General features: G+C 36.5%; 4 protein-coding genes across 4 annotated transcripts; 3 read left to right on the top strand and 1 right to left on the bottom strand.

The window, feature by feature from the left end:
• Positions 1-5,687: 5,687 nt before the first annotated feature.
• LOC111782639 (glyceraldehyde-3-phosphate dehydrogenase, cytosolic-like) lies at positions 5,688-8,540 on the top strand. The gene is made up of 12 exons (XM_023663423.1): positions 5,688-5,795; positions 5,963-5,986; positions 6,101-6,201; positions 6,349-6,464; positions 6,556-6,655; positions 7,018-7,164; positions 7,250-7,310; positions 7,401-7,498; positions 7,596-7,738; positions 7,860-7,943; positions 8,052-8,141; positions 8,241-8,540. The coding sequence occupies exons 1-12, from the start codon at positions 5,792-5,794 to the stop codon at positions 8,284-8,286; spliced, it is 1,014 nt and encodes a 337-aa protein (XP_023519191.1). The 5' UTR covers positions 5,688-5,791; the 3' UTR covers positions 8,287-8,540.
• Positions 8,541-8,867: 327 nt separating this feature from the next.
• LOC111782640 (glyceraldehyde-3-phosphate dehydrogenase, cytosolic) lies at positions 8,868-11,762 on the top strand. The gene is made up of 12 exons (XM_023663424.1): positions 8,868-9,091; positions 9,231-9,254; positions 9,361-9,461; positions 9,560-9,675; positions 9,763-9,862; positions 10,152-10,298; positions 10,373-10,433; positions 10,542-10,639; positions 10,736-10,878; positions 11,091-11,174; positions 11,330-11,419; positions 11,525-11,762. The coding sequence occupies exons 1-12, from the start codon at positions 9,088-9,090 to the stop codon at positions 11,568-11,570; spliced, it is 1,014 nt and encodes a 337-aa protein (XP_023519192.1). The 5' UTR covers positions 8,868-9,087; the 3' UTR covers positions 11,571-11,762.
• A 987-nt stretch (positions 11,763-12,749) lies between these two features.
• On the top strand, positions 12,750-16,569 carry LOC111782615. The gene is made up of 9 exons (XM_023663397.1): positions 12,750-13,484; positions 13,713-13,880; positions 13,994-14,089; positions 14,183-14,287; positions 14,410-14,529; positions 14,780-14,914; positions 15,584-15,904; positions 15,993-16,283; positions 16,475-16,569. The coding sequence occupies exons 1-8, from the start codon at positions 12,969-12,971 to the stop codon at positions 16,281-16,283; spliced, it is 1,752 nt and encodes a 583-aa protein (XP_023519165.1). The 5' UTR covers positions 12,750-12,968; the 3' UTR covers positions 16,475-16,569.
• Positions 16,570-18,137: 1,568 nt separating this feature from the next.
• Positions 18,138-19,367, bottom strand: LOC111783222. Its single transcript, XM_023664123.1, has one exon. The coding sequence runs from the start codon at positions 19,146-19,148 to the stop codon at positions 18,300-18,302; it is 849 nt and encodes a 282-aa protein (XP_023519891.1). The 5' UTR covers positions 19,149-19,367; the 3' UTR covers positions 18,138-18,299.
• Positions 19,368-19,858: the final 491 nt, after the last annotated feature.

Raw genomic sequence — 19,858 nt, 5'->3', positions numbered from 1 at the left:
AATGGATGTTAATAAGTTGTGGGGTCTCTCAAATTCTTTGGGCGTGTGTTACGTTAACGTCACTATTCTTCTCCACGTAGTCCGTTACAAGCCATTAAGTCATAATTTTTAAAAATTATTTTGAAAATAAAAGAAAATAGCATAAAGTTATTTTTTATCATTAGATTAAAATAACAAAAACTCGTATACTTCTTATATGTATACTTTCGACCGTTCGTATGTTTGATTGTATAATAGCTTAAGCCTACTCCTAGCAGATATTGTCTTATTTGGGCTATTTGTCGGTTTGACTTTTCCTTTTGGACTTTTTGGGTGTGGACTTTCCCTTGTATATTGTCTTGTTTGGCCTTTCCCAGTTTTTTTCTCGCGAAAATATATATATATATATATATATATATATATATATTTATTGATTGATTGATTTATTTATTTATTTATTTATTTTGAAGAGTAAATAAATTATATTTATATTCCGAAATTGATCCAAACGTAGATAATAAATAAAGCGTAAAAAACTAATTATGGAAATGAAGAAAATAAAATTAAAGAATATATCTTATCGACATAATTATATTCCTAAATCAGAGAGAACCAGAAATGAAAAACTACGACGGCGATTAATACTCTGTACTCGGACTTAGCTACCGGAAGTTGCCTCCAACACCGGCGGACAAAGAGAATAGCAACTCGCTCCTCCGCTGCCGCGCCAGCGGCACCGTCGTCTTCAGCCGAGGACAGGGCTAAAATCGGGAGCAAAAGCAATGCAAGCAAGCAAAAGCATAGCGGAAGAAGCGCCGTCTTCTTCAACATTAGAGCTACTTCTCTTGAACTTCGGATACTTAGCTTTATTGCACTGGATTTGCTTCGCCGTCGCCGCCGCCGCCGCTTGCGGCGGCTGAACTTGCTGGTGCTTCATTCTCAGCGTTTCTTCCACTTTAGACACCATTTTGAAAAGATTTTTAAGGAAATGATCGGAAGATGCAATTTGATTTGTGGTGTGGGGAACATCCCTACATAAGCACCTGGTTTTATAGTGTCCTAGGATGACGAAAATGCCCCTCCCCAATTGGCTTAATTTCTGTTTCGTTCTTATCCTCTTTGGAATAATATTTTAAATTATTTTATTTTATTAAATTTTAATGGTTTCACTTGGGCTAGATACATTTATCCTACTGAAAAGGCCGTGTATGGGCCCATAATTATTTTATTTTATTAAATTTTAATAAACAGTGCCTAAATTGTTGTCCAGTCAAAATAAACCAATTATTTAACGAGGTTGACACAATATGATAGAAAATTTCGATAAAGTTTATATTCAACGTCACCGTGATTCATAATCCAGAGATTAACTAGGAAATGATACTCTGAATCATAGAACTATAATGAAATATACGATCAACCAACATTTATCAAATTTAAAAAAGGGTCAAAAGAAATGGTTGATATCGGGCAACGACATGTGGTATTTTTTTTTTTCATCTGTTCCTCGATTGTACATGTCTTAACTGATTGAATTATATTCAAGTTAACTACAAACGATTCGTTGTCAGATTGATGTTATCAGAGTATCATATTAAAATATAAAATTACTAGTTTAGTCTCTAAAGGTTGGGTTTGTGTCTATCTGGTTCCTAAACTTTCAAAATGGCCTCAATTTGAACTCTAAACTTTTAATTATATAGACAGTAAATTCTTAAATTTTAAAAAATAAAAATGAGGACCTAATAGACTAAAAATGATTAAATTTGTAATATATATATATATATATTATTTTTTTATTACCAAAAATCTTAATATTTAAATATAAACTTCAATTTTATGTCTAATAAAACACTAAATATTTAATTTTATATCGGGAACATCTATAAATTTAAAAAAATACAAAATTAAGGGCTTTTAAAAACTATATATTTTTCTAAATTTAACAACTACTATAAATTACTAAAATATGAATATTAATTTAATGTCTAAAATATTTCATTAAAAAAATGTTAGTGACCATAGAATATATTTAGATATATAGTTCCAAAGTTTCTAACGGCCATATCTTTGAACCATAGATTGAAACTATATAATATATGTAAACTTTATAATATATTCAAGTAATGTCACCCATGAAATTATTTAGTAAATTAAAATATGATAAATAAAAGCATTGGATTCTCTCTTGGAGCTGGGTTTTCCATTTTAAATATAATGAAAACATTTATTAATTATGTTAATATGATATTAATCTTTAATTAATTGGGTTTTATAATCATATTATAATGTTATTAGGGTTTGAAGATGATGATGGAGAATTTGTCACGTTGTATGGAAGGGAGAGGTCTGCATGTGCATACCCATGTGATCATGTGGTCTGGTTCCTCCTGTCTTCTTGTCTCATTGGTCTCTTTCTCTTTTATTTTAGGTCAAGATGCATGTATGCATTCTTTAAGTGAAAACTAAGAATCGAGAATTTTGGAATGTTTTGGGTAAAAATTACGTTCGGTTCGAGAGATTGGTTTCGTAGAAGTGCAGTTTGTTAAAATATCATCGCTAGTCCAATAGGGTCGTCGAGCCAAATAATTGTATGAACCCATTGTATATATATTTTATATCATCACTAGTCCAATAAGGTCGTCGAGCCCAGTAATTATATGAACCCATTGTATATATATTTTATTAATAAATTTCGAACAGTTTCAAGTAGCAAAATATAGCAGGATTATACAGTATCGCTAGTCCAATAGGGTCGAGCCCAATCATATGCTTTTATGCTAATTTGAACAATATGACCATTTTGTTAATAAAACTTTGAGTTGTTTTGCTAGATCAGTCGTTCAAGACCTCTAGTGTAACGGTCCATATCCACTGCTAGCAGATATTGTCCTATTTGAGTTTTCCCTTTCGGGCTTCCCCTCAAGGCTTTAAAACGTGCTAGGGGAAAGTTTCGATGTCCTTATAAATGGTGGTTTGTTCTCCTCCCCAACTAATGTGGAACATCACATCTAGTCTCAAAATGGGATCACCTCTGACCTTATTAGCCAAAATACTAATTATATAATTAGATTAAGTTTTAAATTATCGTAAATGAATCGATTTACGATATTTGAAACATATCGTCGACGTTTTTCTAAATTATCGAAAAAAAAATATCTATTTGTAGTCTTAATAATATCATCGAGCCCGAGAAAATATTATAACGACCAAAACCCTAAAACATATGCAAATTAATTGGGTGAATAATTGAGTTCATGAACCCATAATTCTAAACACCAAAAAGGACCATTGTGTTTAGAAAATGGGATGTTTCCCCTTTTTACTACACAAAACTTTGGTTGGTTTTCAATGTTTCTATCATATTTTCTAAATTTTAATTTTAATTTTAATTTTTTCTTATTGGGTTTAATTGAATTTTGCCTATTTATTTATTTATTATTTATTATTTATTATTAAAATTGACATTTGTTTTTTATTATACAGTCTGGATCTTTGTCTTGGAATCTACCTAGGATCCTTGGTTGAGTTCTATTATTGATTTAATTAATTATTAGGCCAATTAAAACTTTTCAAAATATTCTTTCAATTTATTCTCGACATCTATTAGTCCGTTTTGATCTATTGTGTATCGATATCAACTTCACAGTTTTAAAACACGTATCTTAGTAATAGGTTTCCACACTCTTAGCTTCGTTCTTCTCTCTCTATTCAATGTGGGATCTCACAATTCACTCTCTTGGGAGCTCAACATCTTCGTTGACACACCGCTCGGTGTCTGACTCTGATACCATTTGTAACAATTCAAGTTCACTGCTAGTAAATGTTGTCCAATTTGCCCATTACGAATTGTCCTCAGCTTCACAATTTCAAAACGTGTCTTTCAGGGACAGATTTTTACACCAAAATGTTTCGTTTCTCTCTCCAACTGACATGAGATCTCATGACATCATGATTTATTATTTTTATTAAACTTTGTTTTAATAGTTTTTTATAATATAAAATAAGAATAATTTTACAACTATGGGCCTTCACGAAACTTTCCGGGAGGGGTTAGCCCAAGTTTGTTACTCGAGCCCAAACGGTATTATGGGCCTTAAAAGTCCATTCACTTGCAACTATGGGCCTTCCCCAAACAGTTTTGATGGGCCCATAGCGTCTATTCGCTTTCGGCCTGGGTGTTTGTATATAATTCTTCAATTATATTTTATAAATTTTAAAAGTAAGCTTTTTTTCTTCTTAAATTATATTATTTATCATTTAGAGATTAATAAAAGTAATAAACTAAAATTTTTAATTATTGAGTAATAAAAGTACGGATTTAAAAATAAAATTAATAAAATTTAATGTTTTACTAAAGAAATTTAAAATATATTTTTATTAATTAATATTTATTAGGAGAAAAAAGGACAAATATATTAGAAAAAAATACTCAATTTAAAATGTGATATCTTATATAGGTTGGAGTGTTTCTTATAAAAGTACAAAAATTTATTCTTAACAGACATGTTTTAAAACTATGAGACTAACTGCAATAAATAACGGACCAAAACGAACAATATTTGTTAGTAGTGGGCATGAACGGTTACAAATGGTATTGGAACCAGACACCGGATAATGTGTGGGTCCCATCAAAGGGAGTGAATTATTAAAAAAAAAAGAAAGACTAATGACAATACATAACGAACTAAAGTCTACTTCTACTAGCGGTCGGCTTGGATTTACATAAATTTTTTAATTATAATATAATGTAATTAATTAATTAATTAATTAAAAAAAACAATTGGACCGCCATGGAATAAAAAATCAGCTGGCGTGTCGACATACATCAGCAGACAGAGTCGACTAGTTTCCAAAATTTATATAATTTTCGTTTTTTTCCATTTTTTGGACTAAAAAAATACACATTTGTCATAACCTAATTCAAGTCCAAAAGAATACCAAATAGTCAACCCTAAAATAGAGGGCTGCATGTTCAGCCCACTCGTTGAAAAAGACATCTGGCTACCCTTTATTCTTTTCTTTTTTTTTTAAATTATAATTTAAATAATTTTAAATTTCTGCCACGTCATCGCTGACAATATCAACAATTTCCTTCCAACTTATTTGTTATTATATATTATTATAATAATTTTAAAAACAATGGTTCTTATTATAAATGTTGCATCCTCTCATTCATTGTCACGCTACCATATTATATATATATATATATATATTTATTTATTTTTGTATATATTTTATTTAATATATTGGTGAAGTCAAAATAACAAATAATTAATGCTACATTTTGTCAAAATATTTATGAAAAATTATAATTGGAAACTTTGAATAAATACAAAATAAAATTAAGACTAATAAAATTATAACTCAACTGTTTTAAAAAAATTGTGCGTGAGAAATTAAAAAAAAAAAAAAGAAAATTTTGTCTTATTTTTATTCCATTAGTAACAAAAGACAAAAATGACGAGGGTAATAAATGAGGCTACGCCACTGGAGCTGTGAAATTGGGCCTGAGAAATGGGCCGTTCATTTGAGAGATTTGGGCCAGAGGCCCACAAGAAAAGCTTTCCCAATCACGGGAATATTGCCTGCTTTACCTAAACTTTTAGCGCACTTTTCAACGATCACCGATTCAGCAGCACGGACCATAGATTTATCACCTTAATACCACCGGCAGCTCCGGTTTCCTGTCTCCGTTTCTTTTGGATTTAAACCCCACGCCCCCCGACTCACAAACCATATTCAGCTCTCGCCCAATTCACTATTCTCTCTAGAAACTTCTTACCATTCTCTTTACTTTTTCACCAAGCCAATGGGTAAAAGTCCATTTCTCGTTCAGTTTTCTTTGAATATTGGATTTGTGGAAAATTTCTGTCCATGTTTGGTTTGGATCAGCGATCGTACTTGCTATCGTTACTGATTGTGTTTTTTTTTTTTTTTTTTTTTTTTTTTTTTTTTTTTTTNGTTCTGCGTTGATTTGCAGCCAAGATCAAGATCGGAATCAACGGTATTTTCAGCTCTATTGATTTAGTTAGAACTTGTTTGAGATGACTTTCTGGTGCGTATCTGATTAATATTCTTTCATTTTTTGCGTCTGTTTTGTTGTGGAAATGAAAATCAGGATTCGGAAGAATCGGAAGGTTGGTCGCTAGAGTTGCTTTACAGAGAGACGATGTGGAACTCGTTGCCATTAACGATCCATTCATCACAACTGATTACATGGTATTGATAGTCTTTTCAGTCTCAGGGTTTCTTTTTGTTCTTTGTTCCTTGATCGGTCGAGGGATGATGGTGAATTTGTTGTATGAGCTGCTCTCGTTATTATTTTAGTGGTTTTTGAGTTGTTATTCTTTTTGTTTGGTGGAATAGACCTACATGTTCAAGTACGACAGTGTTCATGGTCACTGGAAACATAGCGACGTGAAGGTGAAGGACTCTAAGACCCTTCTTTTTGGTGACAAAGCCGTCTCCGTTTTTGGCGTTAGGTACGTAATTTTTCCACTTGCCGAGGGCTAATTAATTAGGTGTGAGAGTTCCTTTTCAATCGATTTAATGTTGAATAAATTATGATTTTAGAAATCCGGAGGAGATCCCATGGGGTCAGGCTGGAGCGGAATACATTGTAGAGTCCACTGGTGTTTTCACCGACAAAGAGAAAGCTGCTGCTCATTTGAAGGTTTGCCTTTCCTGTGTCCTTTTTCCCCTCTGTTATTGTTATGTTAGACTTGTTTTTCCAATTTTAATGTTTTTTTTAGAAGCATTCAACCCTGTAATCTCATTATCCGACATTAAGTCTGTCTAGCAAAGACTGATTTCTTCTGTTGCACTTCAATTGATGTTAATTTTGGAAATTTAGTTTTAGGATTTCTTCTAGGTTAAGTTTTATCATGTTTTTAATGCTTATTATGTTTCGACAGTGTCTTCTAAGATTTTGGGTCTAGCAATAGGGTTATTACATAAAAAAAGCTTCAATATAGGCATATATCCAGCCTATATTTATTCATCTTATCTGATCTTTATGTTTAATGGCTGTTGCAGGGTGGTGCTAAGAAGGTTATCATCTCTGCCCCCAGCAAGGATGCCCCCATGTTTGTTGTAGGAGTCAATGAGAAGGAATACAAGCCAGAACTTAACATTATTTCCAATGCTAGCTGCACCACCAACTGCCTTGCTCCTCTTGCTAAGGTTTCTACTTGCACGATTGTTGATTCTGTTGTAGTTCCTCGGTATTGATTGCCTTAACACTCCATTTTATTTACGAATATTGTAGGTTATCAATGACAGATTTGGCATTGTTGAGGGTTTGATGACCACTGTTCACTCAATCACTGGTGGGTCATTGGATTATTTAGTCTATTTGTCTTGAGGGTGTTCCTCCAATATACGTTTGGTGGTTTTTAATCTGATGCGCTTGTTTGCAGCCACACAAAAAACTGTTGATGGGCCATCAAGCAAAGACTGGAGAGGTGGAAGAGCTGCTTCATTTAACATCATTCCTAGCAGCACTGGAGCTGCTAAGGTATTGAAATTTACACTCTGATGCATGTTTTTTGATGATTGTCTTGCCTCTTATAGCTTTAAGCACAACTAAGGTCGTCCCTTATGTCATTATTTAGGCCGTTGGCAAAGTCCTCCCTGCATTGAATGGAAAATTGACCGGAATGTCTTTCCGTGTTCCTACGGTCGATGTTTCTGTTGTCGATCTTACAGTGAGGTTGGAAAAGAAGGCCTCTTATGAGGATATTAAGGCAGCCATCAAGTAAGGATAGAGTGTTCTTTGCTCAATCACTTAAATTTGAGTTCTACCTGCTAATAACCGTACTATTCAACCTCTTGGGATATGATTGAGTGATTGAAAATCCGTTCTTTGGGGTTCTTAGGGAAGAGGCTGAGGGAAAATTGAAGGGAGTTTTGGGCTACACTGAAGATGATGTCGTGTCCTCTGACTTTGTTGGTGACTCCAGGTCTGCCTTCTCATCCTCAACTGTTATTATTTCTTCTATACGACCTTCATCCTATCCATTAAAAGAAACAATTCATTGTATCTGATGTTACAAACGCAACTATTACAGGTCAAGCATCTTCGATGCTAAGGCCGGGATTGCACTGAACGACAACTTTGTGAAGCTTGTCTCGTGGTACGACAACGAAGTAGGATACAGGTACAAAGTTGAACCCAATCTGACTCATTTCTGACATGTACCACCTTTTATTCCTTCGACAGTTTTTAGTAATGCATCAACTTTTGTTTGTTTTGACAGTACTCGTGTCGTTGACTTGATTGTCCATGTCGCCGGTGTCCATTAAGAAGGGTTTTAGCTTCCATGGTTTGTTCTTGTTCCAGTACTACAGAGGCTCAGCTATGAGCGAGAAAAAGTTGAATAAAACAGAGTTTTCAAGCCGCCGGCTATTTCTTTCAAGTTCTTAAGTTGTATTGTCTTGTCTTGTCCTTTTTTGTGAGACGATTGTGTGGATTTCCACCCTCTAGTATGCTTATTTGTAATGCTTTTGAGTAGCAAAAACTCAACTCGAAATAGATTTGGTTTTTCCAACCTTCCATCTCTTTGTTGCTTCTAAAGCTTGTTCTATTTCGTTCCATCTATTTCTCTATTGGAACTGTTGATAAAACTTGGCTGAATTAGAAAGAATATCCCTAAAGATCCTTGGCATTACTAGTACTTAGAAACTTATAAAGGAAAATTGTGGAAAATACAGAGCCCCAACATCACCGTCGCCGTCCCTACCAAATCTCAGGCCTGCAACTATTCCTGGAGGGGCATCACGCCCCTTCGGATGTCAAACACTACGCTAAACTACAGCCATGCATATCACAATGGACATTGACCCACCACTTTCAACTCAATTATTTTGCTCACTTTTCAAGGCTCCCCATTTCCTTTAGCTACCTCCTACGGACCATACATTCCCCTTCCGTCTCATACCAGTTATACCCTTCATTTGCCACCGACCACCGTTCCCACTTTCTTGTTGCTTCCTTTCTCTCTGGTCTTTAAGAAGACCCTTCCTCCCATTCTCAACCATCAGTCATTTTGCCCACTATATTCAGTTCTTGCCTTGTCTTTGGAAATCCTCGTACATCTCTCTCCAATGGGTATGATTTCATTTCTGGTTTTTGTTTACTTTCTTAAGTAAATTTCTACTTCTGTTCTCATTTTGGTCTTTTACTTTTTGGAATACTTTGCTGATTGTTCTTTCATTTGGTTGGATTCTGTATCTGCGTTGGTTTGCAGCCAAGATCAAGATTGGAATCAACGGTATTGTATTTGATTTACCCTTTTCGTTTAAACTGATTAGAATGTCCTAAAACCGATTGATATTATAGGGTGTTTACTGTTTCTGGTTATGGAAATGAAAAACCAGGATTTGGAAGGATTGGGAGGTTGGTAGCGAGGGTTGCTCTACAGAGAAACGATGTCGAACTCGTTGCTGTTAATGACCCTTTTATCACCACTGATTACATGGTACTCTTTGCTACTCTTTTTTACATTCCAAACTTTTTTTTTCTTCTTACAAGCAATTGCTGGATTATAAGTGGTTGTTTGTTTGTTTGGTGGAGTAGACCTACATGTTCAAGTACGACAGTGTTCATGGCCAATGGAAGCATCAAGACGTGAAGATTAAGGATTCTAAGACCCTTCTCTTTGGTGAGCAGGCTGTTACAGTTTTTGGCATCAGGTAATAAAACAGCACAGTTAGTCCTGATTTTCTTAGAAGAGCTTCCCTTCGAACTAGTTATTGAATGTTGAGTACATATAACGTTAGGAATCCAGAGGAGATCCCATGGGCTGAGGCCGGCGCTGAATATATTGTAGAGTCCACTGGTGTTTTCACAGACAAAGACAAGGCTGCTGCGCATTTGAAGGTTGTTTTCTCTTTCTTCATGTAGGCCTTTTGTTAATCAAGTAAATACTTCATTACCTTTGAGCCTGCGTGGTAGCAGTCCATTTACTGGTTTATAAGTTTCCAGTCTTTGTAATTACCCTCACTTGAAATTTGCTACACCAGTATTGCACTTGGTTCTTCTGTTAATCCGAGAATAGTAGTTCAAGCTTACATACATTTGTTAATTTCTACTGTGTATACTTGTTTGAATCTATCAGTACTCCAACATATGATACTCGTGTTAGCTAATCTTCGATCAATCGAGGCAGGGTGGCGCAAAGAAGGTTATCATCTCTGCTCCCAGCAAGGATGCTCCCATGTTTGTTGTGGGAGTCAATGAAAAGGAATACAAATCAGATCTTGATGTTATATCTAATGCTAGTTGCACCACCAACTGTCTTGCTCCTCTTGCAAAGGTTAATCCTTAATATTCTTGGTTATGGCCTTATGGGGTTGATCATCTGAGTGTTTAAACCTGAAAAATTTGCAGGTCATTCATGATAGATTTGGCATTGTTGAGGGCCTGATGACCACTGTTCACTCAATGACTGGTGGGTCTTCGATCTGTAGGCAAAATTTAGATATAAGCTACTTGATCTGAGAGGGTTTATCTGATGTACTCATTTTGTTTGATTTCTGCTAACTTCTTGCTTTTTTAGCCACCCAAAAGACTGTTGATGGACCATCTAGCAAAGACTGGAGAGGTGGAAGAGCTGCTTCATTCAACATCATCCCTAGCAGTACTGGAGCTGCTAAGGTATTGATCACTGATGAGCTCTACAGCTGACTGATGTTTTGAGTATCTACTTTCTTAGCTTATCTAAGCTCTGATCCAATCATTGTGTTCGTTTAGGCTGTCGGCAAAGTTCTGCCTGCATTGAATGGAAAACTGACCGGTATGGCTTTTCGTGTTCCTACCGTTGATGTCTCGGTAGTTGACCTTACAGTGAGGTTGGAGAAGGCAGCATCTTATGAAGATATTAAAGCTGCTATCAAGTAAGGATATAGTTTGCTTCATTCTTGTGAGATCTCACATCAGTTAGAGAGGGGAACGAATCATTCCTTATAAGAGTGTAGAAACCTCTCCTTAGTAAGCGTGTTTTAAACCGTGAGGCTGACGGCGATACTGAAATGAATTGTTAGTTAGGGTTATTACATACCTGGTCGTATTATCTTCTTTTTGATTCATTTTCTTTGTTGGTTACCAGGGAGGAGTCTGAGGGAAAGTTGAAAGGAATTCTGGGTTACACCGAAGACGAGGTGGTGTCCACTGATTTTGTGGGTGACAACAGGTACGGTTTCTACTAACGAACTTACGCGAACAAGATCTCTTACGGTCGTCGTACAACTGTATCCTTAAGACAAGATTTGTTAAGAACTCGATCGTTATATTACATAAAAACAAAGTCTATTATTTCTAAGACATGTTACTCCGCAATCGGACCAGGTCAAGTATTTTCGACGCCAAGGCCGGGATCGCACTGAACAAAAACTACGTGAAGCTCGTGTCGTGGTACGACAACGAGTTAGGCTACAGGTACAAACAAAGCAAAAGGCTTTGCATTACTGTAGTAATCCTGGTAGTTGGACTGATGAGGCACCATTTCTGATCCCATTTTGTTTTGATTGTTTTGCTGTGCAGCACTCGTGTTATTGACTTGATTGTTCACGTCGCTTCTGTCCATTAAGATAAAGATGGGATGCCCTTCCTCCAGTTGCTGAGAAATAAAAGAGCTTTCAACCTTCAATTTTCACCGCTTCTTCTGTTCTTCTTCCTCAGTGAAGATATCTATGTTTTCTGTGATGTTTCCTCAATGATTATTATTATTATTATTATGTTTGGATTTTCTGGGGTTAATTAATATATCCATTTTATGTTATTTGTTAATTTCTTCTTCTTTTCAAAATTAGAAAATTTATTTTTAAATAATAAAATGTCACATCAGCTTACGTGACGTAGGGACTAAAAAATATTATCAAATACTTAACTTGAATGCCCCACGTTGGTTGGGGAGGAGAACAAACCACCATTTATAAGGGTGTGGAAACCTTCCCCTAGCAGACGCGTTTTAAAACATTGAGGGGAAATTCGAAAGGAGAAGAAGACAATATCTACTAGCGGTGGATCTGGGCCGTTACAAATGGTATTAGAACTAGACATCGGACGATGTGTCAGCTTTCTCGTTCTCCAAATGGGAGTAGACACGAGATGGTGTGCTAATAAGGACTCTGGCCCCAAAGGGATGTGGATTTGGGGGCGGTCCCACATTGATTGGAGGAAGAAAAGAGTGTCAGGGAGGACGCTGGCCCCTAAGGGGGTGGGTTGTGACCTCCCACATTGGTTGGGAGGAGAACAAATCAAATTTATAAGGTGCGGTAATCTTCTCCTAGCAGACGCCCAAAATGCTAGCCGTGGATTAGACTTGGATACCCAAATAAAATCTAAATCGGACCAAAAAGAATATAATTAAAAAAATTCATAAGATCGGATTTAAACCAGTGATAGAGATTTAAGAACTAAATTAATATTAAAATCAAAGAAAAAAAAAGATTTTACAAATAAACTTAGCAAATTGCATTAAACTTTGATAATAAATATTGCAATATTTATTATGATGGTTAGTTAATTAATATTTTCATGGAAGTTGAAAAAGAAGAGTTAATTATTTGATTTTTTATATTTATATTAGTGATTTTTTAGAGATTTTTTATGTTGATTTTTATTTTAAAAAAATAAACCATGGTTGAATTAGTGAGAAAAAAAAAAGAAAAAAAAAAGAAGGAAAAACAATAATTATATATCCCGAATTTAAAAGATTTAAGGAAGTTTGGGTAAAAATTCAACTGTTTCCTTTTAATAACATTCACGCGCCACCATGGACCATACGACAGAGCAGAGCTACCGCATTCAAATTTCATATAATTTCGATCTCTCCGCCAAATCACGCCACTGAGCTCTTCTCTCTCTCTCTCTCGAAGCATGTTTTTCCTCAACAAAGACCTCCAATGGAGTTCTCTTTGACTGCTTAAAATGGCGGAGTTTTAGATTTCTAAATCTTCAACTGTTTGTTTGATTCGGATTAGAAATGGCGTCGTCTGCTTTCAAATCGACGACCAAACGGACGCCGATCGGAGCATCGGTTGCTTCAAATGATGACTCCGCTTCAACCAATCGGAGCTCGATTCACCGCCGCTCTCGAAGTCTGAGCCGATTTTCCCACCCTCTGCCATCGTCTCCCGCCGATAAGGGATTCGACGAGGGTTCAGCTCGGCAAGGTAGGTTTGTAAACACGTCATCGAGAGGCTCGGGATTCCCTGAGATCAGTCTCGATGACTTAGCAGTCGAATTCTTCGGTTCTGGTGATCGAGGGCGGTCCGCTGCGCGGAGCTCCGAGTCGAGTGGTGCTACGAATGCTGCCGTGGCGTCGAATAGACGAGGGAGGTCAGTGTCGAGACACAGTTGTGCTAAAGGTAGTGGCGGTAGTAACGAGGGCAAAGGAAGAGCCAGTTATAGCGTTGGAGGGGGGAAAGTGGTTCCTGAAAGTAATTCGAGAAGACGGCGCTCTCTCTCGGTGGTTCGCTACCAGATTAGCGATTCGGAGGTGAATAATCCATTCCATTTTCTCTGGTTCGGTTGTGGTTTGAATAATTTCTTACTTGGACAATAGGACGAATATCTATTCCTATAGAAGGTTCATCTTAGCTAATTATAAGTGATTTTCAATTTGGAATGTTGCAATTAGATGTTGATAGTTGTGTGTTTTGGTGGAAATAATGGGAAATTGGCTCAGGAATTCTTGTACTAACCCCATAATAATTTTCCAACACAGAGTGATATTGATCGATCTCAGAATTCTGGAATTCGTGTCAAAGAAAAGAGCTATGGTATAGGAAATAAGCAGAAGCCAATATCTCATAAGGCTGATGATTCAAACCGTAGACCATCATTGCAAAGATCTCTTAGCCAGAATGATTTTAAGTGCCATGATGGCTATTCAGTAAGCTCTTCCCCCTTTTAATTACTGTTTATTGTATTCACTTGCTGCTGGGGATGGGGAGGAGGATTTGCATTACGTTTTTTCCACCCTTTTATGACCAATTCCTATTACAGAGCCAGTCTTCAGTTCTAACTGATGATGAAGGGAAGGATACATACTTCGGTAATGGTGTAATGGAGGAGACTATTCGATCAATTTATGCAAGAAAGGTCCATTTCTCTGTAATATATGAAAGTTATACACACCATAATTGAGACTTGTCCATCCATTACATATCTCTGGGTTTACGTCATATTTTTCAGGCAAAGCAGCCCAATGGGGGTGTTGTTGACAATGGCGGCTTGTATGAAGCAATGCGGAAAGAACTTAGACATGCTGTGGAAGAGATAAGGGTGGAACTTGAGCAGGTGCGTGAGATCCTTCTAATTGGTTCTAGTTCTACTCTTCATTAGTAAATAAATTTTATTTTGAACGAAGTTATCCTAATAATTTATCTAGAGTTCATCGCAATTCTTTTCGAATAATTCAGGAAATGGTGAACAGAAATTCGTCTGTTGGAACTTTCAGTGATGATTTGCATTCAAGTGATTCTGGTATTTGTCAGCATACGTCTCCATTTACTAGAAATTATTCAACAAAACAAGAACAGGTAAGGATACATGTGTTTTTTCTTGTGATTCATCTTTGATGTTTTCTATAACTAAGCCAGTATCAGATCTGTCCTGATATCAGTTGGAAATTTCTATTGAGTTTTGGTTTTTATGGATGGTCATCTACTTTTAATTTCTCTTCCACTTATTTATCAGTATCTTTTCTTCTCTGGCATTCTATTATAAGATCTTATAGTGATTCATTACATGTTCTGATGGTGACCAAAAAATCTATGTATGCGATGACAGTCTGGGAAGCGCAGAGATTCATTGGGTAAGATGGTGACAGAGGAGCAACGTGGTCAAGAACGTCCAAAGATGATTAAAAATTTGCCTCCTGATCTGAAAAATGCTGTTGCAGAGAACCCTTCACGAACCAGAAAGGTGCGTGATTCTTGTATTGACTTTGACAAAATACATAGCCAAGATATCTTAATTGACTGTTCTCATCTAGGACCATCGTTGCAAAGAACTCAGAAAACTTGCAGCAATGCTTTACAATTTTAACTGTAATTTGGACCAATTTGTAACAGATCAAACCTACGGCTATCAGATATTATCCTCTTTAAGCTTTCCCTTCCAGACTTCCCTTCAAGGTTTTAAAATGTGTTTGTTAGGGAGAGATTTCCACACCCTTATAAAGGAATGTTTTGTTCCCCTCTCCAACCAATGTGGGATTTTACAATCCACCCCCTTGGAGGCCAGCGTCTTCACTGCCACACTGTTTGGTGTCAGACTCTGATAGCATTTTGTAACAGCACAAACCCACCACTAGCAGATAATATCTTTTTTAGGCATTCCCTCAAGGTTTTAAAACACGACTGCTAGAGAGATTTCCACACCCTTATAAGGAATGCTTCGTTCCTCTCTCCAACCAACGTGGGATCTTACAAAATTTCACCATTCATCTACTTCCACCAATCTCCTACATCGCTTACTTTCTGCTTGAACTGGAACCTGGTCCCACCAACAATAACATTTAACCTCCTCAAACGAGTTTGAGTCTCTCTTTTGTTTGTAATGTTGATGATTATTTCTGTATCTATCTCCCAGAGGAGCAAGGATAGAAGTAGGATGTCAAAACGATTGAGTGAGGAGGCAGAAAAATACATTGAGGACTTCATTTCCAATGTCGAAGATACCGACATTTCATCTCTTGATGGCGATAGGAGCGACGCCAGTTCATCTTTAAGGGGGAAAGAAAAACCAAATTTCAAAATTCAAGCAGCCAGCAAACATGTTCCTCCTGGAATGGATGGTGTCCTATTTCCATGGTTGCAATGGGAGACCGATAATGATGCCACTCCTTATCCTCGAAAGAGTATGATCGAACCACCTACAACTCCGCAAACTTTTCCAAGGGATGTTAATCAGGTAACATCTAATCCACAAGCCATCTAAAAGAGCTAATCTGATTTTACTATCAAGCCATTTCTTACCTCTCTAGCCTTTGGCGTCTTAGGATACAATCAATGCCCAAGATCTATGCAACCAATCTGCTAGCAGCCAAGGGAGTTGGAGCCCTGGCGTTAACATTAGCCTTTCTGGGAAAGCTGTTAAAGATATAGAAAGTAGATTCAAAAGACTTGGTAATTATCAAAATCAGTCCTATTTGGAATCAAGAGAATCTCGGTTCGATATGGATGAATATTTAAAGCGTCCAAGCAATGAAGATTTTCTCCTAGAAAGATGGAAGCAGCAGCACAGAACCAACTCCAGTGGTCTATTGCTTTGCCATCGTCTATTTTTATAGGTATTTTCTTCTCTTTCACACATTTTTACTCTTCTCTCATCCTCTATTCTTTCTGTCTCTTGTGCTGATGGGTTTTGTAAATTATAATTCTGTGGTAGGAGGATAGTTTAGTCTTTTTCAATTTGGATACTATCCGGGTTAAGTAGTTGTCTCGTGAGTTATCCATGATAAACGTTTATCTATACTCACAGTTATATACATTCAAATGGGAAGAAAAAGCCGAAGAATCTAGCTACAGGAGAATCAGGAACAAAGTTATAGGTCTGTATCGATTAAATATTTGTTCCATCGCTTTAGCAATTCAAATTAGTTTACCATCAACAAGATTCCTTAAGAATGAAAATCATATTCTTCGTCAATCTTTTTTGTATTTGATGATGATATTTTGATTCTCGGATTTTGTGGGATTTTAGACTTCTAACTTGAAATTTTTTATCTTGTTTGGTAGCCGAGAAAATTAGTATAAGAATTGGACAAATAATAAGACGAAATCAGGTTAGCTCTACGAATTATTTTTATATTGTAATAAAATTAAACTACTAATAGAAATTTAAAAATATTATAAACATAAGGTAATAACAATTCTCGTCCATATACTAAAAATAATAATAATAATTTTTAAATAAAGGTGAGACATATTTTATAATTTAGCATATAATCTGTTCAATTGTGACTTTTTCTTATTAAAAAAAAAAAAAAAAAAAAAAAAAAAAAAAAAAAAAAAAAAAAAAAAAAAAAAAAAAAAAAAAAAAAGAGAATCTTTTTAGTGAATGAAAGTGGAGTTCAGTGGACGGAAAGTTTAGACAAAAACAGTACCAAATCAATGACAAGACCCAAACCACGAATCTCGCCATTAATTAATTTTAGAGAAAATAAGTATATTTTTTTTTATACCAATCTTCAATATTTGAATAATGTTTTAAAAGCTTATTAAATTAAATAATGCTTCAAGACTATTGTTTATGTTATATCCTATGGTCTGATATTGTGTGAATTTTTATTTTTATTAAATATTTGGACTTAAGAGCTCAATCCAATTTGTTGAAATAAATAAATAAAATTTAAAATTAATCATAAGACAGATATAAAGTTATACCTGCCCACTTAATGGATAACCCTCCATTGTCTTCCATGTTAGGTAGGAGAAGAGAAATAATTTAATTTATTGGTTAGTTTTATGTGTCAAATCAAATTAAAATTATTTTATTTTAAAACGTAGAAAAAGAGGTTTGAAAAATAAAAATTAATTAATAATGTTACACGAACACGACTCTCCACATTGGTATGATATTGTCCACTTTGAGCATAAGCTCTTGTGGCTTTTCTCCAAAAGATCTTACACCAATGGAAAGAGTATTATTTGTTTATAAACTCATGATAATTCCCTAAATTAGCCGATGTGGGACTTTTATTATCTAACAAGTAATACATTAACTTACACATCCCATTACTCGAACTTTGTACAATTAGCTACGAACGCCTATCAATTACTCGATGAACAAGTACTTGAGCTTGTATAGTCAATGAGGAAAGCATATTAGTATTAGTTACTCAAACTTGAATAGCTGGTGACAAAGACGTATTGATACTTAAGCTAGTGATGACAAGGGCATGACAGTACTCGACCATTGTATAGTTAGCTACGATGGCGTATTAGTTACTCAAGCTTTGTACAATTAGGCGTATTAATTACTCAAACGTACTAGTATTTAAGCTTCACTTGTCCCGTTATCGACAACTACCCAAAAACGTCCACACGAGACAAAGAAAATGAAACCAAAATCAATATAATTAAGTTCATTACACGACCATGGTCATGTTCATCTTCAACTTTTTTTTTTTTTTTTTGAAAAATAAATATATTGATCTGAAAAAAAATGAAAACCCAATATTTACATGAAAAAGAAAAAGACGATTATAGGCAATGCATTGAAAACTTGTGAACCCTAACAAAGCCCTCTCTATTCACAATTCTCTTACAAACCTCCCAATAAAAAACCAACCCGAACCGGCTCATTATCGGCAGAAGCCGAGACTGAGCGCCGCCTTGACGTCCAGCCTCCAAGCAAACCCGCCGCCGTCCATCCTCCATGCATCACACGGCGCCGTCAACGAGCTCCTCTCCTTTCCCCACCGGCTCCGGTACTGAACCTTAACTCTACACGTGAATGCCGGCCACCACTCCTCCGTCGTCTCCTTCATCTCCAACCAAACCCTCACCACGTCATCCGCCGTACCCCCCACCATCTCCCTATACGCTTCGTTTGTCCACGTCACCTTCCCTCCACCGTCCGATATAAACCCAGGACACGTGTCTCTCTCTAGATTCCTCCTCCTCTCCTCGTCCGTACATCCCAACTCCTCCCCTTCTCCCCACGTGATCTCCGCTACGTGCTCCACCGTCACCGACGAAGCCACTATCCTCACCGCCTGCGGCACCGACACCGCTGCAACCGCCGTCCGATCCACCACCAATCCCGCTTCCTCTCTCACCCCCTCGAAACTCAACCAAACCGGCACGTTTCTTCCTTCTCTCTTAACACAACCCGGAATCTCCGGCAAAAGCGGCAACGTCGTCGTCATAACCGCCGAACCCAAAACGCCGTCGTTTGTTACACTCTTCTTCCTCCGATTATTGCACCGCTTACTTCCAGTTTCCCTACCGCACTTCCTCTTCCCTCTACCGGTTCGTCCGGTAACCTCAGGTTTCTCCGGCGTGGAATCCGGAGAACCAGATCCGGAGGAAAGCGCCGGTTTAGGCGCAATGGGGCGAAACCTAAGCATTATACGGTCGACTTTCGACATGTCGTGAGAAGGACCGACATATCGGGCAATACAGCAACCTCCTCTCCCGTTACCGTCCATTAAGAAACAATCAAACGGCTCAGATTGAAAGCTGATTTTGCAGCAAAAACGTTGCGACGATCGTGTGAAGAATGGCGAAGCAAAAGAGCGGAGATTTATAAGAAGCGGCGATTGGGACACGTAGCGGTACAGACACGTTGAATCCGCAGCTTCCAACAGCGCAGATCGCGATTGGGCGACATACAAGAAACGTGGCGTTTTACCCTTTTTTTTATTTTTATTTTTATTATTTATTTTCTGATGAGTGGGGCCCACCAAACTCGGATTGTGATTGGGCTCCACCTGGCAACCAATCAGAGGCCAAGAAGTGTAGGGTACAGAAGCCGAAAGCCATCCACGTATCCCCTGTCTCGCCTCTAACTCTAATTTATTTTATTCTTTTTTCTCTTATTTTGAGTTTTAATTTTTTTTTTTTTTTTTTTAATTAATAAATTAAGTTCAAATATGATTGGAAGAATTCCAACCATTAATATTTTATTACGAGCCTAAGATTAAATCATCGATTATTTGACGATAATTTGTATTTTATCTATTGATTTTAATAAATAAATGTTATTATTCTTTGAGATCAGGTAGCGTCAATAGACCTTCTTTAATGCTTTTATTTATCACGGAAGCGTTTATCGACTAAATTTTGACATTTTCAATGTTTTTTTGTGATGGGTGATTGGATATCTTCGTTGATCTTTAAAATCGGACGTTACCCATTT

This window comes from Cucurbita pepo, chromosome LG20, assembly GCF_002806865.2.
Source record: "Cucurbita pepo subsp. pepo cultivar mu-cu-16 chromosome LG20, ASM280686v2, whole genome shotgun sequence".
Classification (NCBI taxonomy): domain Eukaryota; kingdom Viridiplantae; phylum Streptophyta; class Magnoliopsida; order Cucurbitales; family Cucurbitaceae; genus Cucurbita; species Cucurbita pepo.
The sequence above is the reverse complement of the archived record's forward strand: the minus strand, read 5'-3'. Positions and strand labels throughout refer to the sequence as shown.

Coding starts and splice junctions, on each gene's coding strand:
- LOC111782639 (XM_023663423.1), top strand. Junction 5,987..6,100: donor GATCAAGATCGGAATCAACG/GTATTTTCAGCT, acceptor AATGAAAATCAG/GATTCGGAAGAATCGGAAGG. Junction 7,311..7,400: donor CACTGTTCACTCAATCACTG/GTGGGTCATTGG, acceptor GCTTGTTTGCAG/CCACACAAAAAACTGTTGAT.
- LOC111782640 (XM_023663424.1), top strand. Junction 9,863..10,151: donor AGGCTGCTGCGCATTTGAAG/GTTGTTTTCTCT, acceptor CAATCGAGGCAG/GGTGGCGCAAAGAAGGTTAT. Junction 10,299..10,372: donor GTCTTGCTCCTCTTGCAAAG/GTTAATCCTTAA, acceptor AAAAATTTGCAG/GTCATTCATGATAGATTTGG.
- LOC111782615 (XM_023663397.1), top strand. CDS start 12,969: ATGGCGTCGTCTGCTTTCAAATCGACGACCAAACGGACGCCGATCGGA. Junction 13,485..13,712: donor ACCAGATTAGCGATTCGGAG/GTGAATAATCCA, acceptor TTTCCAACACAG/AGTGATATTGATCGATCTCA. Junction 14,530..14,779: donor ATTCAACAAAACAAGAACAG/GTAAGGATACAT, acceptor ATGCGATGACAG/TCTGGGAAGCGCAGAGATTC.
- LOC111783222 (XM_023664123.1), bottom strand. CDS start 19,148: ATGGACGGTAACGGGAGAGGAGGTTGCTGTATTGCCCGATATGTCGGT.